The 20,876-nt window shown below is 39.9% G+C and overlaps 1 protein-coding gene across 1 annotated transcript in view; it reads left to right on the top strand.

Annotated features, from left to right (window-relative positions):
• jakmip3 (Janus kinase and microtubule interacting protein 3) overlaps window positions 1-20,671 on the top strand; it is a 34,333-nt gene extending 13,662 nt beyond the window's left edge. Inside the window, 14 exon segments of the mRNA XM_063893663.1 lie at window positions 6,314-6,388; window positions 6,390-6,419; window positions 6,518-6,646; window positions 6,773-6,856; window positions 7,064-7,126; window positions 11,921-12,019; window positions 14,215-14,313; window positions 14,438-14,491; window positions 16,941-17,006; window positions 17,218-17,286; window positions 17,401-17,478; window positions 17,940-18,173; window positions 18,771-18,836; window positions 20,636-20,671. Of these exon segments, the coding sequence (XP_063749733.1) occupies window positions 6,314-6,388; window positions 6,390-6,419; window positions 6,518-6,646; window positions 6,773-6,856; window positions 7,064-7,126; window positions 11,921-12,019; window positions 14,215-14,313; window positions 14,438-14,491; window positions 16,941-17,006; window positions 17,218-17,286; window positions 17,401-17,478; window positions 17,940-18,173; window positions 18,771-18,836; window positions 20,636-20,671 (1,182 nt within the window).
• Window positions 20,672-20,876: the final 205 nt, after the last annotated feature.

Raw genomic sequence — 20,876 nt, forward strand, 5'->3', positions numbered from 1 at the left:
CAATACTACTACTGCTATTACTACTATCACAACTAACAATACTACTACTGTTATTACTACTATCACAACTAACAATACTACTACTGCTATTACTACTATCACAACTAACAATACTACTACTGCTATTACTACTATCACAACTAACAATACTACTACTGCTATTACTACTATCACAACTAACAATACTACTACTGTTATTACTACTATCATAACTAACAATACTACTACTGTTATTACTACTATCACAACTAACAATACTACTACTGCTATTACTACTATCACAACTAACAATACTACTACTGCTATTACTACTATCACAACTAACAATACTACTACTGCTATTACTACTATCACAACTAACAATACTACTACTGCTATTACTACTATCACAACTAACAATACTACTACTGCTATTACTACTATCACAACTAACAATACTACTACTGCTATTACTACTATCACACTAACAATACTACTACGGTTATTACTACTATCATAACTAACAATACTACTACTGCTATTACTACTATCTAACTAACAATAGCTACTACTGCTATTACTACTATCACAACTAACAATACTACTACTGCTATTACTACTATCATAACTAACAATACTACTACTGTTATTACTACTATCACAACTAACAATACTACTACTGTTATTACTACTATCATAACTAACAATACTACTACTGCTATAACTACTATCACAACTAACAATACTACTACTGCTATTACTACTATCATAACTAACAATACTACTACTGCTATAACTACTATCACAACTAACAATACTACTACTGTTATTACTACTATCATAACTAACAATACTACTACTGCTATACTACTATCACAACTAACAATACTACTACTGCTATTACTACTATCATAACTAACAATAGTACTACTGCTATTACTACTATCATAACTAACAATACTACTACTGCTATTACTACTATCACAACTATCAATACTACTACTGCTATTACTACTATCACAACTAACAATACTACTACTGCTATTACTACTATCACAACTAACAATACTACTACTGCTATTACAACTATCACAACTAACAATACTACTACTGCTATTACTACTATCACAACTAACAATACTACTACTGCTATTACTACTATCACAACTAACAATACTACTACTGCTATTACTACTATCACAACTAACAATACTACTACTGCTATTACTACTATCATAACTAACAATACTACTACTGTTATTACTACTATCACAACTAACAATACTACTACTGCTATTACTACTATCACAACTAACAATACTACTACTGCTATTACTACTATCACAACTAACAATACTACTACTGCTATTACTACTATCACAACTAACAATACTACTACTGCTATTACTACTATCACAACTAACAATACTACTACTGTTATTACTACTATCACAACTAACAATACTACTACTGCTATTACTACTATCACAACTAACAATACTACTACTGCTATTACAACTATCATAACTAACAATACTACTACTGCTATACTACTATCATAACTAACAATACTACTACTGTTATTACAACTATCACAACTAACAATACTACTACTGCTATTACTACTATCATAACTAACAATACTACTACTGCTATTACTACTATCATAACTAACAATACTACTACTGTTATTACTACTATCATAACTAACAATACTACTACTGCTATACTACTATCACAACTAACAATACTACTACTGCTATTACTACTATCATAACTAACAATACTACTACTGCTATAACTACTATCACAACTAACAATACTACTACTGTTATTACTACTATCATAACTAACAATACTACTACTGCTATAACTACTATCACAACTAACAATACTACTACTGCTATTACTACTATCATAACTAACAATCGTACTACTGCTATTACTACTATCATAACTAACAATACTACTACTGCTATTACTACTATCACAACTATCAATACTACTACTGCTATTACAACTATCACAACTAACAATACTACTACTGCTATTACTACTATCACAACTAACAATACTACTACTGTTATTACAACTATCACAACTAATAATACTACTACTGCTATAACTACTATCACAACTAACAATACTACTACTGTTATTACTACTATCACAACTAACAATACTACTACTGCTATAACTACTATCACAACTAAAATACTACTACTGCTATTACTACTATCATAACTAACAATACTACTACTGCTATTACTACTATCACAACTAACAATACTACTACTGCTATACTACTATCACAACTAACAATACTACTACTGTTATTACTACTATCATAACTAACAATACTACTACTGCTATTACTACTATCACAACTAACAATAACTACTACTGCTATTACTACTATCACAACTAACAATACTACTACTGTTATTACAACTATCACAACTAACAATACTACTACTGCTATTACTACTATCATAACTAACAATACTACTACTGTTATTACTACTATCACAACTAACAATACTACTACTGCTATTACTACTATCACAACTAACAATACTACTACTGCTATTACTACTATCATAACTAACAATACTACTACTGCTATTACTACTATCACAACTAACAATACTACTACTGCTATTACTACTATCACAACTAACAATACTACTACTGTTATTACTACTATCACAACTAACAATACTACTACTGCTATTACTACTATCACAACTAACAATACTACTACTGCTATAACTACTATCACAACTAACAATACTACTACTGCTATTACTACTATCACAACTAACAATACTACTACTGCTATTACTACTATCACAACTAACAATACTACTACTGTTATTACAACTATCACAACTAACAATACTACTACTGCTATAACTACTATCATAACTAACAATACTACTACTGCTATTACTACTATCATAACTAACAATACTACTACTGCTATTACAACTATCACAACTAACAATACTACTACTGTTATTACTACTATCATAACTAACAATACTACTACTGCTATTACTACTATCACAACTAACAATACTACTACTGCTATTACTACTATCACAACTAACAATACTACTACTGCTATTACTACTATCACAACTAACAATACTACTACTGCTATTACTACTATCAAAACTAACAATACTACTACTGTTATTACTACTATCATAACTAACAATACTACTACTGTTATTACTACTATCATAACTAACAATACTACTACTGTTATTACTACTATCACAACTAACAATACTACTACTGTTATTACTACTATCATAACTAACAATACTACTACTGCTATTACTACTATCACAACTAACAATACTACTACTGCTATTACTACTATCACAACTAACAATACTACTACTGTTATTACTACTATCATAACTAACAATACTACTACTGCTATTACTACTATCACAACTAACAATACTACTACTGTTATTACAACTATCACAACTAACAATACTACTACTGCTATAACTACTATCGTCAACTAACAATACTACTACTGTTATTACTACTATCACAACTAACAATACTACTACTGCTATTACTACTATCACAACTAACAATACTACTACTGTTATTACTACTATCATAACTAACAATACTACTACTGCTATTACTACTATCACAACTAACAATACTACTACTGCTATTACTAATATCACAACTAACAATACTACTACTGCTATTACTACTATCACAACTAACAATACTACTACTGCTATTACTACTATCAAAACTAACAATACTACTACTGTTATTACTACTATCACAACTAACAATACTACTACTGTTATTACTACTATCACAACTAACAATACTACTACTGCTATTACTACTATCACAACTAACAATACTACTACTGCTATTACTACTATCAAAACTAACAATACTACTACTGCTATTACTACTATCACAACTAACAATACTACTACTGCTATTACTACTATCACAACTAACAATACTACTACTGTTATTACTACTATCATAACTAACAATACTACTACTGCTATTACTACTATCACAACTAACAATACTACTACTGCTATTACTACTATCACAACTAACAATACTACTACTGCTATAACTACTATCACAACTAACAATACTACTACTGCTATTACTACTATCACAACTAACAATACTACTACTGTATTACTACTATCACAACTAACAATACTACTACTGCTATAACTACTATCATAACTAACAATAGTACTACTGCTATTACAACTATCATAACTAACAATACTACTACTGTTATTACTACTATCACAACTAACAATACTACTACTGCTATTACTACTATCATAACTAACAATACTACTACTGCTATTACTACTATCACAACTAACAATACTACTACTGCTATACTACTATCACAACTAACAATACTACTACTGCTATTACTACTATCACAACTAACCATACTACTACTGTTATTACTACTATCACAACTAATAATACTACTACTGCTATTACTACTATCACAACTAACCATACTACTACTGTTATTACTACTATCACAACTATCAATACTACTACTGTTATTACTACTATCACAACTAACAATACTACTACTGCTATTACTACTATCACAACTAACAATACTACTACTGTTATTACTACTATCATAACTATCAATACTACTACTGCTATTACTACTATCACAACTAACCATACTACTACTGTTATTACTACTATCATAACTAACAATACTACTACTGCTATTACTACTATCACAACTAACAATACTACTACTGCTATTACTACTATCACAACTAACAATACTACTACTGCTATTACTACTATCACAACTAACAATACTACTACTGCTATTACTACTATCACAACTAATAATACTACTACTGCTATTACTACTATCACAACTAACATACTACTACTGTATTACTACTATCACAACTATCAATACTACTACTGTTATTACTACTATCACAACTAACAATACTACTACTGCTATTACTACTATCACAACTAACAATACTACTACTGCTATTACTACTATCAAAACTATCAATACTACTACTGTTATTACTACTATCACAACTAATAATACTACTACTGCTATTACTACTATCATAACTAACAATACTACTACTGTTATTACTACTATCACAACTAATAATACTACTACTGCTATTACTACTATCACAACTATCAATACTACTACTGTTATTACTACTATCATAACTAACAATACTACTACTGCTATAACTACTATCATAACTAACAATACTACTACTGCTATTACAACTATCATAACTAACAATACTACTACTGCTATTACTACTATCACAACTAACAATACTACTACTGCTATTACTACTATCACAACTAACAATACTACTACTGCTATTACTACTATCACAACTAACAATACTACTACTGCTATTACTACTATCACAACTAACCATACTACTACTGCTATTACTACTATCACAACTAACCATACTACTACTGCTATTACTACTATCACAACTAACAATACTACTACTGCTATTACTACTATCACAACTAACAATACTACTACTGCTATTACTACTATACACACACTAACCAAACTACTACTGCTATTACTACTATCACAACTAACAATACTACTACTGCTATTACTACTATCATAACTAACAATACTACTACTGCTATTACTACTATCATAACTAACAATACTACTACTGCTATTACTACTATCACAACTAACCATACTACTACTGCTATTACTACTATCACAACTAACCATACTACTACTGCTATTACTACTATCATAACTAACAATACTACTACTGCTATTACTACTATCATAACTAACAATACTACTACTGTTATTACAACTATCACAACTAACCATACTACTACTGCTATTACTACTATCACAACTAACCATACTACTACTGCTATTACTACTATCACAACTAACAATACTACTACTGCTATTACTACTATCATAACTAACAATACTACTACTGCTATTACTACTATCACAACTAACAATACTACTACTGCTATAACTACTATCACAACTAACAATACTACTACTGTTTTAACTACTATCACAACTAACAATACTACTACTGTTATTACAACTATCAAAACTACTACTAAAATACTTTTGCTACAGGCGGCATCTGTAGGGACTGGTCTGTAGGGACTGGTCTGTAGAGACTGGTCTGTAAGGACTGGTCTGTAGGGACTGGTCTGTAGGGACTGGTCTTTGGACGTGTGGCAGGTTCCAGTCCCATTAACGCTGTCTCCCTTTCAGGTCATAGAGACGTTCTACGGTTACGATGAAGAAGCTTCTGTGGACTCTGATGGATCGTCTTTGTCGTTTCACACCTGACAGAACACCAGATACTGAACCAGAGGAGGTAAACACACATCTCTGTTCTGTGTGTGGTTCTGTGTGTTATGTATGCACACACACACAGACACACACTTTGTCATTCACACGATGTCCCTGTTCCAGGTGTGCATGCGCGAGGAGGCGGAGTTCCGTTACTGTCAGCTTACTCAGGAGTACCAGGCACTGCAGAGAGCTTACGCCCTGCTGGCAGAAACAAGCGGGGGAACCTATGACCCCGAGAAGGAGATCAGGGTGGGTTCTAACACCTGTGATCAACAAACAGGGTTCTAACATCTGTGATCTAACAGACAGGGTTCTAACATCTGTAATCTAACAGACAGGGTTCTAACAGGTTAATGGTTCCCCTCTGTGTTTCAGAACAGAGAACAGCTGCTGAGTGAAATCAGTAGATATCAAACCAGAGTCACAGATCTGGAGTCAGCACTGAAGCAACAAGGACTGGTAACACACACAAACAAACACACACACACACACACACACACACACACACACACACACACACACACACACACACACACACACACACACACACACACACACACACATACACAGGGAAGCTTAAAGCATCATTTTTTCAGTTTGGACAAATACATGCTGACCTGACAGTACAGATGGTGAATATTGTGCATTTCATGTTTTTTCCCTCAGGATGTGCAGTGGGTGGAGGAGAAGCAGGCGCTGTATCAGAGGAACCAGCAGCTGGTGGAGAAGGTGAAGCAAACTGTCACATGATCATTCAGCATCTTCACCATTATCTATGACGACAGTAAACTGAAGCTAACACACACTATACAGTGATGCTAACACACACAATACAGTGATGCCAACACACACTATACAGTGATGTTAACACACACTATACAGTGATGTTAACACACACAATACAGTGATGTTAACACACACTATACAGTGATGTTAACACACACTATACAGTGATGCTAACACACACAATACAGTGATGTTAACACACACTATACAGTGATGCCAACACACTATACAGTGATGCTAACACACACAATACAGTGATGTTAACACACACTATACAGTGATGTTAACACACACTATACAGTGATGCCAACACACACTATACAGTGATGTTAACACACACTATACAGTGATGCTAACACACACTATACAGTGATGCTAACACACACTATACAGTGATGCTAACACACACTATACAGTGATGTTAACACACACTATACAGTGATGCTAACACACACTATACAGTGATGTTAACACACACTATACAGTGATGCCAACACACACTATACAGTGATGTTAACACACACTATACAGTGATGCTAACACACACTATACAGTGATGTTAACACACACTATACAGTGATGCTAACACACACTATACAGTGATGCTAACACACACAATACAGTGATGCCAACACACTATACAGTGATGCTAACACACACAATACAGTGATGTTAACACACACTATACAGTGATGCTAACACACACAATACAGTGATGCCAACACACACTATACAGTGATGTTAACACACACTATACAGTGATGCTAACACACACTATACAGTGATGCTAACACACACAATACAGTGATGTTAACACACACTATACAGTGATGCTAACACACACAATACAGTGATGCCAACACACACTATACAGTGATGTTAACACACACTATACAGTGATGCCAACACACACTATACAGTGATGTTAACACACACTATACAGTGATGTTAACACACACTATACAGTGATGCTAACACACACTATACAGTGATGCTAACACACACTATACAGTGATGTTAACACACACTATACAGTGATGCTAACACACACTATACAGTGATGCTAACACACACTATACAGTGATGCCAACACACACTATACAGTGATGTTAACACACACTATACAGTGATGCTAACACACACTATACAGTGATGCCAACACACACTATACAGTGATGTTAACACACACTATACAGTGATGCTAACACACACTATACAGTGATGCCAACACACACTATACAGTGATGCCAACACACACTATACAGTGATGCTAACACACACTATACAGTGATGTTAACACACACTATACAGTGATGCCAACACACACTATACAGTGATGCCAACACACACTATACAGTGATGTTAACACACACTATACAGTGATGCCAACACACACTATACAGTGATGCTAACACACACTATACAGTGATGTTAACACACACTATACAGTGATGCCAACACACACTATACAGTGATGTTAACACACACTATACAGTGATGCTAACACACACTATACAGTGATGCCAACACACACTATACAGTGATGCCAACACACACTATACAGTGATGCTAACACACACTATACAGTGATGTTAACACACACTATACAGTGATGCCAACACACACTATACAGTGATGTTAACACACACTATACAGTGATGCTAACACACTATACAATGATGCCAACACACACTATACAGTGATGCTAACACACACTATACAGTGATGCTAACACCAGTGGTGGAGAAAGTACTGAAGTGTAGTACTTAAGTTAAAGTATAAATACCCAGCAAAATATATACTTAAGTAAAAGTAGAAGTACTGCATCAAAAATCCTACTTAAGTAAAAGTCATAAGTACTGACTTTTAAATGTACTTTAAGTATTAAAAGTAAAAGTACTCACGCTATTGGTTGTTTTTCAATGTCTAGGCCATTTTGATGAAGAATGCAGGTATAGCTACAGGTAATACTTAAGCCTCTACAGAAGTCAGTTAGTAATAACTATAAGCAACATTTGTTCATTGGAAAGGTTGGTGTACTGATTGTGCTTACCCTCTATAATACCCTCTGTGCTGCTCACCATCTATAATACTGTTCACACTATAACTAACAATTTTCTGATGACAAGTTATAGGGATATTATCTGCAAAGGTAATACCATGAAGACAAACCCATAAAGACAACATAATATACCTTTAAATCATTTATTGAAGTGATTGCCTATTTTCTGTAGTTTCTTGGCACATAAAAAAAACAATCATAAACAACAATCATAAACAACAACAATCATAACAATCATAAACAACAACAATCATAAACAACAACAATCATAAACAACAACAATCATAAACAACAATCATAAACAACAACAATCATAAACAACAACAATCATAAACAACATGTTAAACTTGCATGTTACTAATTTGCCAGGCAGACAAATGTAAGGCTGTCACAAGAGCATGGCCGTATAAGTGCCATACAGAACCAAATTTGCATTAACAGAACTTTTTGTTTAATTTCATCAAGAGCTGGTTTTCAAAGTTTTTGAGCCTAGTCTGCCTCTTTTGGCAGAACAAAAGGGCCCTGCCGTACTAAAGAGCCGTTCACATGCCGCAGAGGCAGGCAACGGCGTGTTGATCTTGAGGGACAAATTGGCAACTGTGGGCACTGACTTGAGGGCATCCATGGAGGTAACCGAGTTTGCCAGGTAGGCATCCAGTTGTTTAGTGGTTTCCTGGACATTTCCCTTCATCAGGCCAAAGTAGTCCTCCTCCTCTGACCCGGAATGGATAACACATGATGGGACTGGCTCATCCTGCATGTATCTCTTGATGTAATCCATCAATCATTAGCTATGTCAAGCTAGCACGCTAGCTTGACATAGCTAATCTACCAGCTTTATCTAACCACTAGGCTACGTTAAATAAATAACTACGGTACTATTGTGGACCATGCTGACGCAGATGATTCCCAGAATTCGGGGAGTTTGAGGGTAACAGCGTTCACCGTCATTTTCGTGTCGTGTCGTGTTGTGTCTCTGGATACGTCCAGCAAACAAACGTCAGGGTCACCAGTGTGGAGATCGTATTGAAACGCAGGAGACGTTCATTACAGTTGAGCACACGAATGCGTGTCTCGTTTAATCAAACAGTCAAAGTTAACAAAACAAGATGGCGCTGTCCTGTAAACCAACCAGCATGGGGCTCCACGTCATCGTAAACACAGATTAATTAAAGGGACCACGATCCCTTTTTACAGTCGTACTTTCAAGCATAAACCAACGGTCATACTTACAGGCATGAAACAACAGTGTGTAGAACCACACTTAAGAAGGAGGTGAATTATGTATATTACATTCACTACACTATCATATTATTTTGATGCTATTGCTGTGTGTCAACATGCATTTAGCTAGACAACATTACAATGTCAAGTCAGTAACCAAATTAAATATATATAACAATATGCGAAAGTCACAGACATTAACTTAGCATAGCAAGAACTCTGCTTACCTCGATATGCTTCTTCAAATTTGATGGTGAATTTTTGAAGGCAAGCAACTCCTTTTTCAGAGGCCGACAGGAAAGGCACACAAACCTCCAGGAATCATCCTTGGGCCCTCTGAATTCAAAAAGGTCTTTTAAATATGGCCAAGGGTGGCGGCTCACTGCAGATGTTTCAGTCAACGTTGGCTCTGGATCCATGATGTCGAATGACAGTTTGTCAGGCTGTCCTTTGAATGACAGAGGAGGCAAGTCTACCGCGCGCTTTGCTATCATCGAAGCTGACAGAGCCACGCCACCTGATTGGTTTCAACATATTTCTGTGTAGGCATTGGCAACGTTCTGGCGAGAAACTGCATTTATAAAATGTAACGAGTAACAACACATATTGTAGAAATGTAGTGGAGTAGAAAGTATAGATAATAGCTGCAAAATGTAATGGAGTAAAAGTCGAAAGTATGCATTATTATTTTTACTTAAGTAAAGTACAAATACGGAAAAATGTACTTAGTACAGTAACGAAGTAAAAATACTCCGTTACTTTCCACCACTGGCTAACACACACTATACAGTGATGCCAACACACTATACAGTGATGTCAACACACTATACAGTGATGCCAACACACTATACAGTGATGCCAACACACACTATACAGTGATGCTAACACACACTATACAGTGATGCCAACACACACTATACAGTGATGTTAACACACACTATACAGTGATGTTAACACACACTATACAGTGATGCTAACACACACTATACAGTGATGTTAACACACACTATACAGTGATGCTAACACACACTATACAGTGATGCCAACACACTATACAGTGATGCTAACACACACTATACAGTGATGCCAACACACACTATACAGTGATGTTAACACACACTATACAGTGATGTTAACACACACTATACAGTGATGCCAACACACACTATACAGTGATGCTAACACACACTATACAGTGATGTTAACACACACTATACAGTGATGCCAACACACACTATACAGTGATGCTAACACACACTATACAGTGATGCTAACACACACTATACAGTGATGCCAACACACACTATACAGTGATGCTAACACACACTATACAGTGATGCTAACACACACTATACAGTGATGCCAACACACACTGTAAACACAGTCTCAGAACATTCTGGATGTAATTCAGAGCAGTGTTAGGTAACTCCATGTGGGGTGGGGATTCTCAGGTGAGGCAGATGGAAGCCGAAGAACTGCAGCTGGAGAACGAGATCCAGGACATCAGAGACCAGAACGAACTGCTGGAGTTCAGGATCCTGGAGCTGGAGGTAAGAACTGATGTTAATAACAACAACATGTTAAACAGTCAAACTAATGTAAACAACTACACAGCTAACAGTCAGAGTAATGCGTGCTTCTGTTTCCATGGAAACCATGTTCTAAGCGGTCCTATGGCGCTGGTTATCAATCAGTAATTTAACTCTGGGTTTCTCTGTCCGGCTGAGAGCTGAAATGGGCGGGGTTAGCAAGATTTGACCAATCACAAACGTGGAAAAGCGTACCGACTTTGGAGCGTCATACTTGATGAATGAAGAATAAATGATCACTTCAGACAAATAAGGTGATGAACTTTAAACATCCATGAATTAAACACTTCATTCAGCATGAAAGCAGCAAGGTGCAGGAAGAACAGCTGGTCAAAAAAAACTACTGATTGTTTGAATGAGTAAACTAACAGGTTTGAGATATCACTGCCCCCCATCTAAGACACGGATGGATCTGACTTTAATTACATTTTAGTGTTTTGTCAACTTAATGTGTTTTAAATAAAGTGTTACGCGAACCCTCACCTCTGGTCTTGTCCCGTCACCTTTCAAATCATCCTGGCTATCACGCCCACACTTAAGAAACCTGGTTCAGACAATTTCAATACATTTCCTCCAATCTTTTTTCTTTCAAAATTCCTGGAAAAAAAAGATTCATGCCCACTTGACTAACAATAACCTCTATGAATAATTTCAATCTGGTTTCCGCCCCCTTCAAAGCACAGAGACAGTGAATATCACTAATGACCTCATAATGGCAGCTGACTCCAGACTGTTAACCACCCCAATCCTCCTTGATCAGAGTGCAGCTTTTGACACTAGTTCTCACAGCATCCTTGTTGTTAGAGTGGCCTCCAATGGATTCACCGACACACCCCTGCACTTGTTTAGATCATATCTCTCTGGCCGCACTCAGTTCATCCAAGTCAAAACTTTCAAATCACAGTCACTTTCAGTCACTACCGGTGTTCCCCAGGGCTCTGTCCTGGGGCCTCTTCTTGTCATCATCTATGTACTTCCTCTTGGCCAAATCTTCCATAAATTCAACATTCACTTCCATTGCTTCGCGGATGACACCCAACTCTATTTCTCCTACGACCTCCATCCTCCCTTCCACCTCCCTCTCTGATTGCTTACAGTAAATCAAATCCTGGTTCTCCTACAACTTCCTCAGTGACAAAACCGAGGTTTTATTCATTGGCATTAAATCCACCCTAAACAAACCTGACAGTTTCTCCATTTCCATCGACAACTCCTCAGTCTCACCCTCCCCTCAGGTTAAAAGTCTGGGTGTCATGTTGTCACTTTATCCAATTCCACTGTATCACTTTATTTAGTTTATACTTATTTTATGTTTATATATGCTGCTAAACTGCACAGTGCGTATTGTTGTATATTGTATATACCTACGTATTAACTGTCATTTTGTTGCTTTTACTTAGTACTTACTAAGTTTATTTTATGTGAGTTTGATTTTACCTCTCACTTTGTGTTACTTTCCCACTTTGTCCTGCAACTGTTGCACAGCAATTTCCCTCGGGATAAATAAAGCTTCTTGTATCTTGAATCCTGCACAGCACACTTTCCTTTAAAACTCAGATCTGTGATGTCTTTCAGTCTGCTTATTTCCATATACGCAACTTCAACTCGCTCGGCCCGACCCTCACACCTGACAGAACCGCCATTCTTGTTCACACCCTGGTCACTTCACTCATCGACTACTGCAACCCTCTCATTATTGGTCTCCCTCTCAAGTCCATCTACAAACTTCCACTGGTCCAGAACCTTGCCGCCCGCATCATCACCAGAACCCCCTCCATTCACCACATCACTCCTGTTCTCCAGCAACTCTCCGACCTCCTGCACATCAACACACCCACCCACACTCTCAGGTCTTCTGCTTCCATCCACCTCACTGCACCTCCCTTATCCACCATGGGGTCCATAGCCTTCAGTTGCTCTGAAACCCTCCCACCGGACTTCTGGAATATTGACCATCTCTCCATTTTCAAATCCCGTCTCAAACAATATCTCTTTACACTAGCATATCCACCCTGATGACATGACATCCTCTGTTCTTTATTCTGTTGATTATACTGCATTGTGTTTCTGCTGGTGTTTTGTATCTCGTATGGCAATCTTGAGAGCCTTGAAAGGCGCCTATATAAATAAAATGCATCATCATTATGACTCTTCAGGAGAGGGAGCGACGCTCACCTGCCATTAACTTCCATCAACTCCATTTCCCAGAAGGCCTCAGTCCTCTTCAGATCTACTGTGAGGCAGAGGGCGTCCCGGTGAGTGACAGCAACCTGTTAATAAGTCGCGTGATCCTCAGGTGTGACAGTACATCACTTCTGACTCAGGTACATCGCTGAGTCATTGTTATTTCTGCTGTCTCATGTTTCTCATGTTCCTCAGGACATTGTGATCAGTGAGTTGATGAAGAAACTGGACATCCTAGGAGATAACGGCGTAAGTGTATGTTGAACTTATTCTGTACGTGTTAGTGTCTCATATTTGTGTATTCTGGACCAGAGCTCATTAAAAGGAACATATCAGAGTCCAGTTTCTACCTGAAGCAGCATCACCTGAAGCTGAATCACCTGAAGCTGTGTAACCTGAAGCTGCATCACCTGGAAGCTGAATCACCTGGAGCTAAATAACCTGAAGCTGCATCACCTGAAGCTGCATCACCTGGAGGTAAATAACCTGAAGCTGCATCACCTGGAGCTGAATCGCTTGGAGCTGCATCACCTGCAGCTTAATCTCCTGAAGCTGAATCACCTGGAGTTAAATAACCTGAAGCTGCATCACCTGGAAGCTGAATCACCTGGAGCTAAATAACCTGAAGCTGCATCACCTGGAGCTGCATCACCTGGAGCTGAATAACCTGAAGCTGCATCACCTGGAGCTAAATAACCTGAAGCTGCATCACCTGGAGCTGCATCACCTGGAGCTAAATAACCTGAAGCTGCATCACCTGGAGCTAAATAACCTGAAGCTGCATCACCTGAAGCTGCATCACCTGGAGCTGAATAACCTGAAGCTGCATCACCTGAAGCTGCATCACCTGAAGCTGCATCACCTGGAGCTGAATAACCTGAAGCTGCATCACCTGAAGCTGCATCACCTGGAGCTGAATTGCCTTGAGCTGCATCACCTGAAGCTGCATCACCTGGAGTTAAATAACCTGAAGCTGCATCACCTGGAGCTGCATCACCTGGAGCTAAATAACCTGAAGCTGCATCACCTGAAGCTGCATCACCTGGAGCTGAATAACCTGAAGCTGCATCACCTGAAGCTGCATCACCTGGAGCTGAATTGCCTTGAGCTGCATCACCTGAAGCTGAACCACCTGGAGTTAAATAACCTGGAGCTGCATCACCTGAAGCTGCATCACCTGGAGCTAAATAACCTGAAGCTGCATCACCTGAAGCTGCATCACCTGGAGCTAAATAACCTGGAGCTGCATCACCTGGAGCTGCATCACCTGGAGCTAAATAACCTGAAGCTGCATCACCTGAAGCTGCATCACCTGGAGCTGAATAACCTGGAGCTGCATCACCTGAAGCTGCATCACTTGGAGTTAAATAACCTGAAGCTGCATCACCTGGAGTTAAATAACCTGAAGCTGCATCACCTGAAGCTGCATCACCTGGAGCTGAATCACCTGAAGCTGAATCACCTGGAGCTCCTGAAGCTGCATCACCTGAAGCTGCATCACCTGGAGCTGCATCACCTGAAGTTACAACACCTGGAGCTGCATCACCTGAAGCTGAATAACCTGAAGCTGCATCACCTGAAGCTGCATCACCTGGAGCTGAATAACCTGAAGCTGCATCACCTGAAGCTGCATACCTTGGAGCTGAATCGCCTTGAGCTGCATCACCTGAAGCTGCATCACTTGGAGTTAAATAACCTGAAGCTGCATCACCTGGAGTTAAATAACCTGAAGCTGCATCACCTGGAGTTAAATAACCTGAAGCTGCATCACCTGGAGTTAAATAACCTGAAGCTGCATCACCTGGAGTTAAATAACCTGAAGCTGCATCACCTGGAGCTGAATCACCTGGAGCTGCATCACTTGGAGTTAAATAACCTGAAGCTGCATCACCTGGAGCTGAATCACCTGAAGCTCCTGAAGCTGCATCACCTGAAGCTGCATCACCTGGAGCTGCATCACCTGGAGCTCCTGAAGCTGCATCACCTGAAGCTGCATCACCTGGAGCTGCATCACCTGAAGTTACAACACCTGGAGCTGCATCACCTGAAGTTACAACACCTGGAGCTGCATCACCTGAAGCTGAATCACCTGGAGCTGCTTCCTGAGCTCTCAGTTTGAAACCCTGTCCTGGTTCTCCTGCAGCACACCTCTGAATACCGCCTGTGACCATGTTGAACCATGGTCACATGTTAGTCACCTGGTCTTATCCTGTTGTTGTTGTTGTTGTTGTTGTTATCGTGTTGTTGGTGTTATCGTGTTGTTGTTGTTATTGTGCTCTTGTTGTTATCGTGTTGTTGGTGTTATCATGTTGTTGTTGTTGTGTTGTTGTTGTTGTTGTTGTTGTTATCATGTTGTTGTTGTTATCGTGTTGTTCTAGTGTTGTTGGTGTTGTTGTTGTTGTTATGTTGTTGTTCTTGTTATTGTTGTAGTGTTGTTGGTGTTATGATGTTGTTGTTATTGTTGTTATCGTGTTGTTGTTATTATAGTGTTGTTGGTGTTATGATGTTGTTGTTATTGTTGTTATCGTGTTGTTGTTGTTATTGTAGTGTTGTTGGTTTATGATGTTATTATTGTTATCGTGTTGTTGGTGTTATGATGTTATTATTGTTATCGTGTTGTTGGTGTTATGATGTTGTTGTTGTTGTTGTTGTTATCATATAGTTGGTGTTATCATGTTGTTGTTGACCTGTCCTGCAGACTCTGTCCAACGAGGAGCAGGTGGTGGTGATCCAGGCCCGGACGGTGCTCACCCTGGCAGAGAAGGTACTCAGCTGACGTCTGACCTCTGACCCTGTGCTGATTCAAACAAAACTATTGATACATCTGAAGAGACCAGACAGTATGAAGATAATTATCTGTCTGTCTGTCTGTCTGTCTGTCTGTCTGTCTGTCTGTCTGTCTGTCTGTCTGTCTGTCTGTCTGTCTGTCTGTCTGTCTGTCTGTCTGTCTGTCTGTCTGTCTGTCTGTCTGTCAGTGGCTGGAGTCCATCGAGGTGACGAAGTCGTCTCTGCAGCAGAAGATGTTGGACATTGAGACAGAGAAGGTAAAGTAGAATCAGAAGATCATTCAGTTCAGGACTGTCTTTGTCTCAGGTGGCATGTTTATAACATTTGAACAAAATATAAGACCTCTGACCTCCAGCCTCTGTGTGTTCCAGGATCTATTCAGTAAACAGAAGGGTTACCTGGATGAAGAGCTGGACTACAGGAAGCAGTCCATGGACCAGGCCCACAAGGTCAGTTTCATGATTTTGGGGGTTAGGGTCACGGAGCTGGGTGGAGGTGGGTCAGGGTTACAGAGCTGGGTGGAGGTGGGTCAGGGTTACAGAGCTGGGTGGAGGTGGGTCAGGGTTACAGAGCTGGGTGGAGGTGGGTCAGGGTTACAGAGCTGGGTGGAGGAGGGTCAGGGTTACAGAGCTGGGTGGAGGTGGGTCAGGGTCACAGAGCTGGGTGGAAGTGGGTCAGGGTCACAGAGCTGGGTGGAGGTGGGTCAGGGTTACAGAGCTGGGTGGAGGTGGGTCAGGGTTACAGAGCTGGGTGGAGGTGGGTCAGGGTCACAGAGCTGGGTGGAAGTGGGTCAGGGTCACAGAGCTGGGTGGAGGTGGGTCAGGGTTACAGAGCTGGGTGGAGGTGGGTCAGGGTTACAGAGCTGGGTGGAGGTGTTGTGTTTTTTGGTTCATTGTACTGCGTGCAACAGAGGATCCTGGAACTGGAGGCCATGCTGTTTGAGGCTCTGCAGCGGGAAGAGGCCTTTATGATGGAGGGCTTAAAGATGGAAGGGGGGCGTCTCTCAGAGACTCTGACAGACGAGGAGAGGGACGGCCTTCAAAGAGCCATGGACCAATGGAAACGCTCCGTCATGTGTGAGCTAAGAGAGAGGGACGCCCAGATCCTCCGGGATAGGATGGAGCTGCTCACACTCACACAGCAGGTAAACAAGTAAACAAAGGGTAAACATGTTAACAACAGGTAAACACGTTTATTACAGGTAAACAGAAACACAACAGCTACACTTCAGCCTAACACGTAAACTAAATGTAAAGTAAAGGTAAACATGAAAACAACAGGTCAACCAACAGGTGTTATTGTGTGTGTTTACCTGAAAGGTGTTCTTGGGTTTACCCGACAGTATGGGTTGTGTGTGTTTACCTGACAGTATGGGTTGTGTGTGTTTATCTGACAGTATGGGTTGTGTGTTTATCTGACAGTATGGGTTGTGTGTGTTTACCTGACAGTATGGGTTGTGTGTGTTTATCTGACAGTATGGGTTGTGTGTTTATCTGACAGTATGGGTTGTGTGTGTTTACCTGACAGTATGGGTTGTGTGTGTTTATCTGACAGTATGGGTTGTGTGTGTTTACCTGACAGTATGGGTTGTGTGTGTTTACCTGACAGTATGGGTTGTGTGTGTTTACCTGACAGTATGGGTTGTGTGTGTTTACCTGACAGTATGGGTTGTGTGTGTTTACCTGACAGTATGGGTTGTGTGTGTTAAGATCACAGGTGTTGTTGTGTGTGTGTGTTTCAGAGAATCAAAGATCTGGAGGAGTTTATAGAAGCACAGAAGCGACAGATCAAAGAGCTGGAGGAGAAGGTGTGGAGCAGAAACACAGATCATCTTTCAGATCCAACATTAAAGAAAAGCCTGACCCTATGATCTCTGACTCTCTGATCTCTGACTCTCTGATCTCTGACTCTCTGATCTCTGACTCTCTGATCCTGACCCTATGATCTCTGACTCTCTGATCTCTGACTCTCTGATCCTGACCCTATGATCTCTGACTCTCTGATCTCTGACTCTCTGATCCTGACCCTATGATCTCTGACTCTCTGATCCTGACTCTCTGATCCTGACTTTCTGAATCTCTGATCCTGACTCTCTGATCCTGACACTCTGATCTTGACTCTCTGATCCTGACAGTCTGATCTCTGACTCTCTGATCCTGACTCTCTGAATCTCTGATCCTGATACTCTGATCCTGACTCTCTGGTCCTGACTCTCTGACTCTCTGACCCTGACTCTCTGACTCTCTGACCCTGACTCTCTGACTCTCTGATCCTGACTCTCCAACTCTCTGATCCTGACTGTCTGACTCTCTGACCCTGACTGTCTGATCCTGACTCTCCGACTCTCTGATCCTGACTCTCTAATCCTGACTCTCTGACTCTCTGATCCTGACTCTCCGACTCTCTGATCCTGACTCTCTAATCCTGACTCTCTGATCCTAACTCTCTGACTCTCTGACTGTCTGATCCTACTCTCTGACTCTCTGACTCTCTGACTCTCTGATCCTGACTCTCTGACTCTCTGACTCTCTGATCCTAACTCTCTGACTCTCTGACTCTCTGACTGTCTGACTCTCTGACTGTCTCTCTCTCTGACTCTCTGATCCTAACTCTCTGAGTCTCTGACTCTTTGACTCTCTGACCCTGACTCTCTGATCCTGACTTTCTGATCCTGACTCTCTGACTCTCTGATCCTGACTTTCTGACTCTCTGATCCTGACTGTCTGACTCCCGGATCCTGACTCTGACTCTCTGATCCTGATTCTCTGACTCTCTGATCCTGGCTTTCTGACTCTCTGATCCTGACTCTCTGATCCTGACCCTCTGACTCTCTGATCCTGATTTTCTGATCCTGACTCTCTGATCCTGACTCTCTGATCTGACTCTCTGATCGTGACTAACTGATCCTGACTCTCTGATCCTGACTATCTGACTCTCTGATCCTGACTCTCTGTCTCTCTGATCCTGATTCTCTGATCCTAACTCCCTGACTCTTTGACTGTCTAACCCTGACTCTCTGACTCTCTGACTCTCTGATCCTGACTCTGACTCTCTGATCCTGACTCTCTGATCCTGACATTCTGATCCTGACTCTCTGATCCTGACGCTCTGATCCTGAATTTCTGGATCTCTGATCCTGACTCTCTGATCCTGACAGTCTGATCCTGACTCTCTGGTCCTGACTCTCTGACTGTCTGACTGTCTGACTGTCTGACTGTCTGACTCTCTGACTGTCTGACTCTCTGACTCTCTGATCCTGACTGTCTGACTCTCTGACTCTCTGATCCTGACTGTCTGACTCTCTGACTCTCTGACTGTCTGACTCTCTGACTGTCTGACTGTCTGACTCTCTGATCCTAACTCTCTGAGTCTCTGACTCTTTGACTCTCTGACCCTGACTCTCTGATCCTGACTTTCTGATCCTGACTCTCTGACTCTCTGATCCTGACTTTCTGACTCTCTGATCCTGACTGTCTCACTCCCGGATCCTGGCTTTCTGACTCTCTGATCCTGACTCTCTGATCCTGACCCTCTGACTCTCTGATCCTGATTTTCTGATCCTGACTCTCTGATCCTGATCTCTGACTCTCTGATCGTGGCTAACAGATCCTGATCTCTGACTCTCTGATCCTGACTATCTGACTCTCTGATCCTGACTCTCTGACTCTCTGATCCTGATTCTCTGACTCTCTGATCCTGATTTTCTGATCCTGATCTCTGACTCTCTGATCGTGGCTAACGGATCCTGATCTCTGACTCTCTGATCCTGACTCTCCGACTCTCTGATCCTGACTCTCCGACTCTCTGATCCTGACTCTCTAATCCTGACTTTCTGATCCTGACTCTC

The sequence above is a fragment of the Eleginops maclovinus genome, chromosome 10, assembly GCF_036324505.1.
Source record: "Eleginops maclovinus isolate JMC-PN-2008 ecotype Puerto Natales chromosome 10, JC_Emac_rtc_rv5, whole genome shotgun sequence".
Lineage (NCBI taxonomy): Eukaryota > Metazoa > Chordata > Actinopteri > Perciformes > Eleginopidae > Eleginops > Eleginops maclovinus.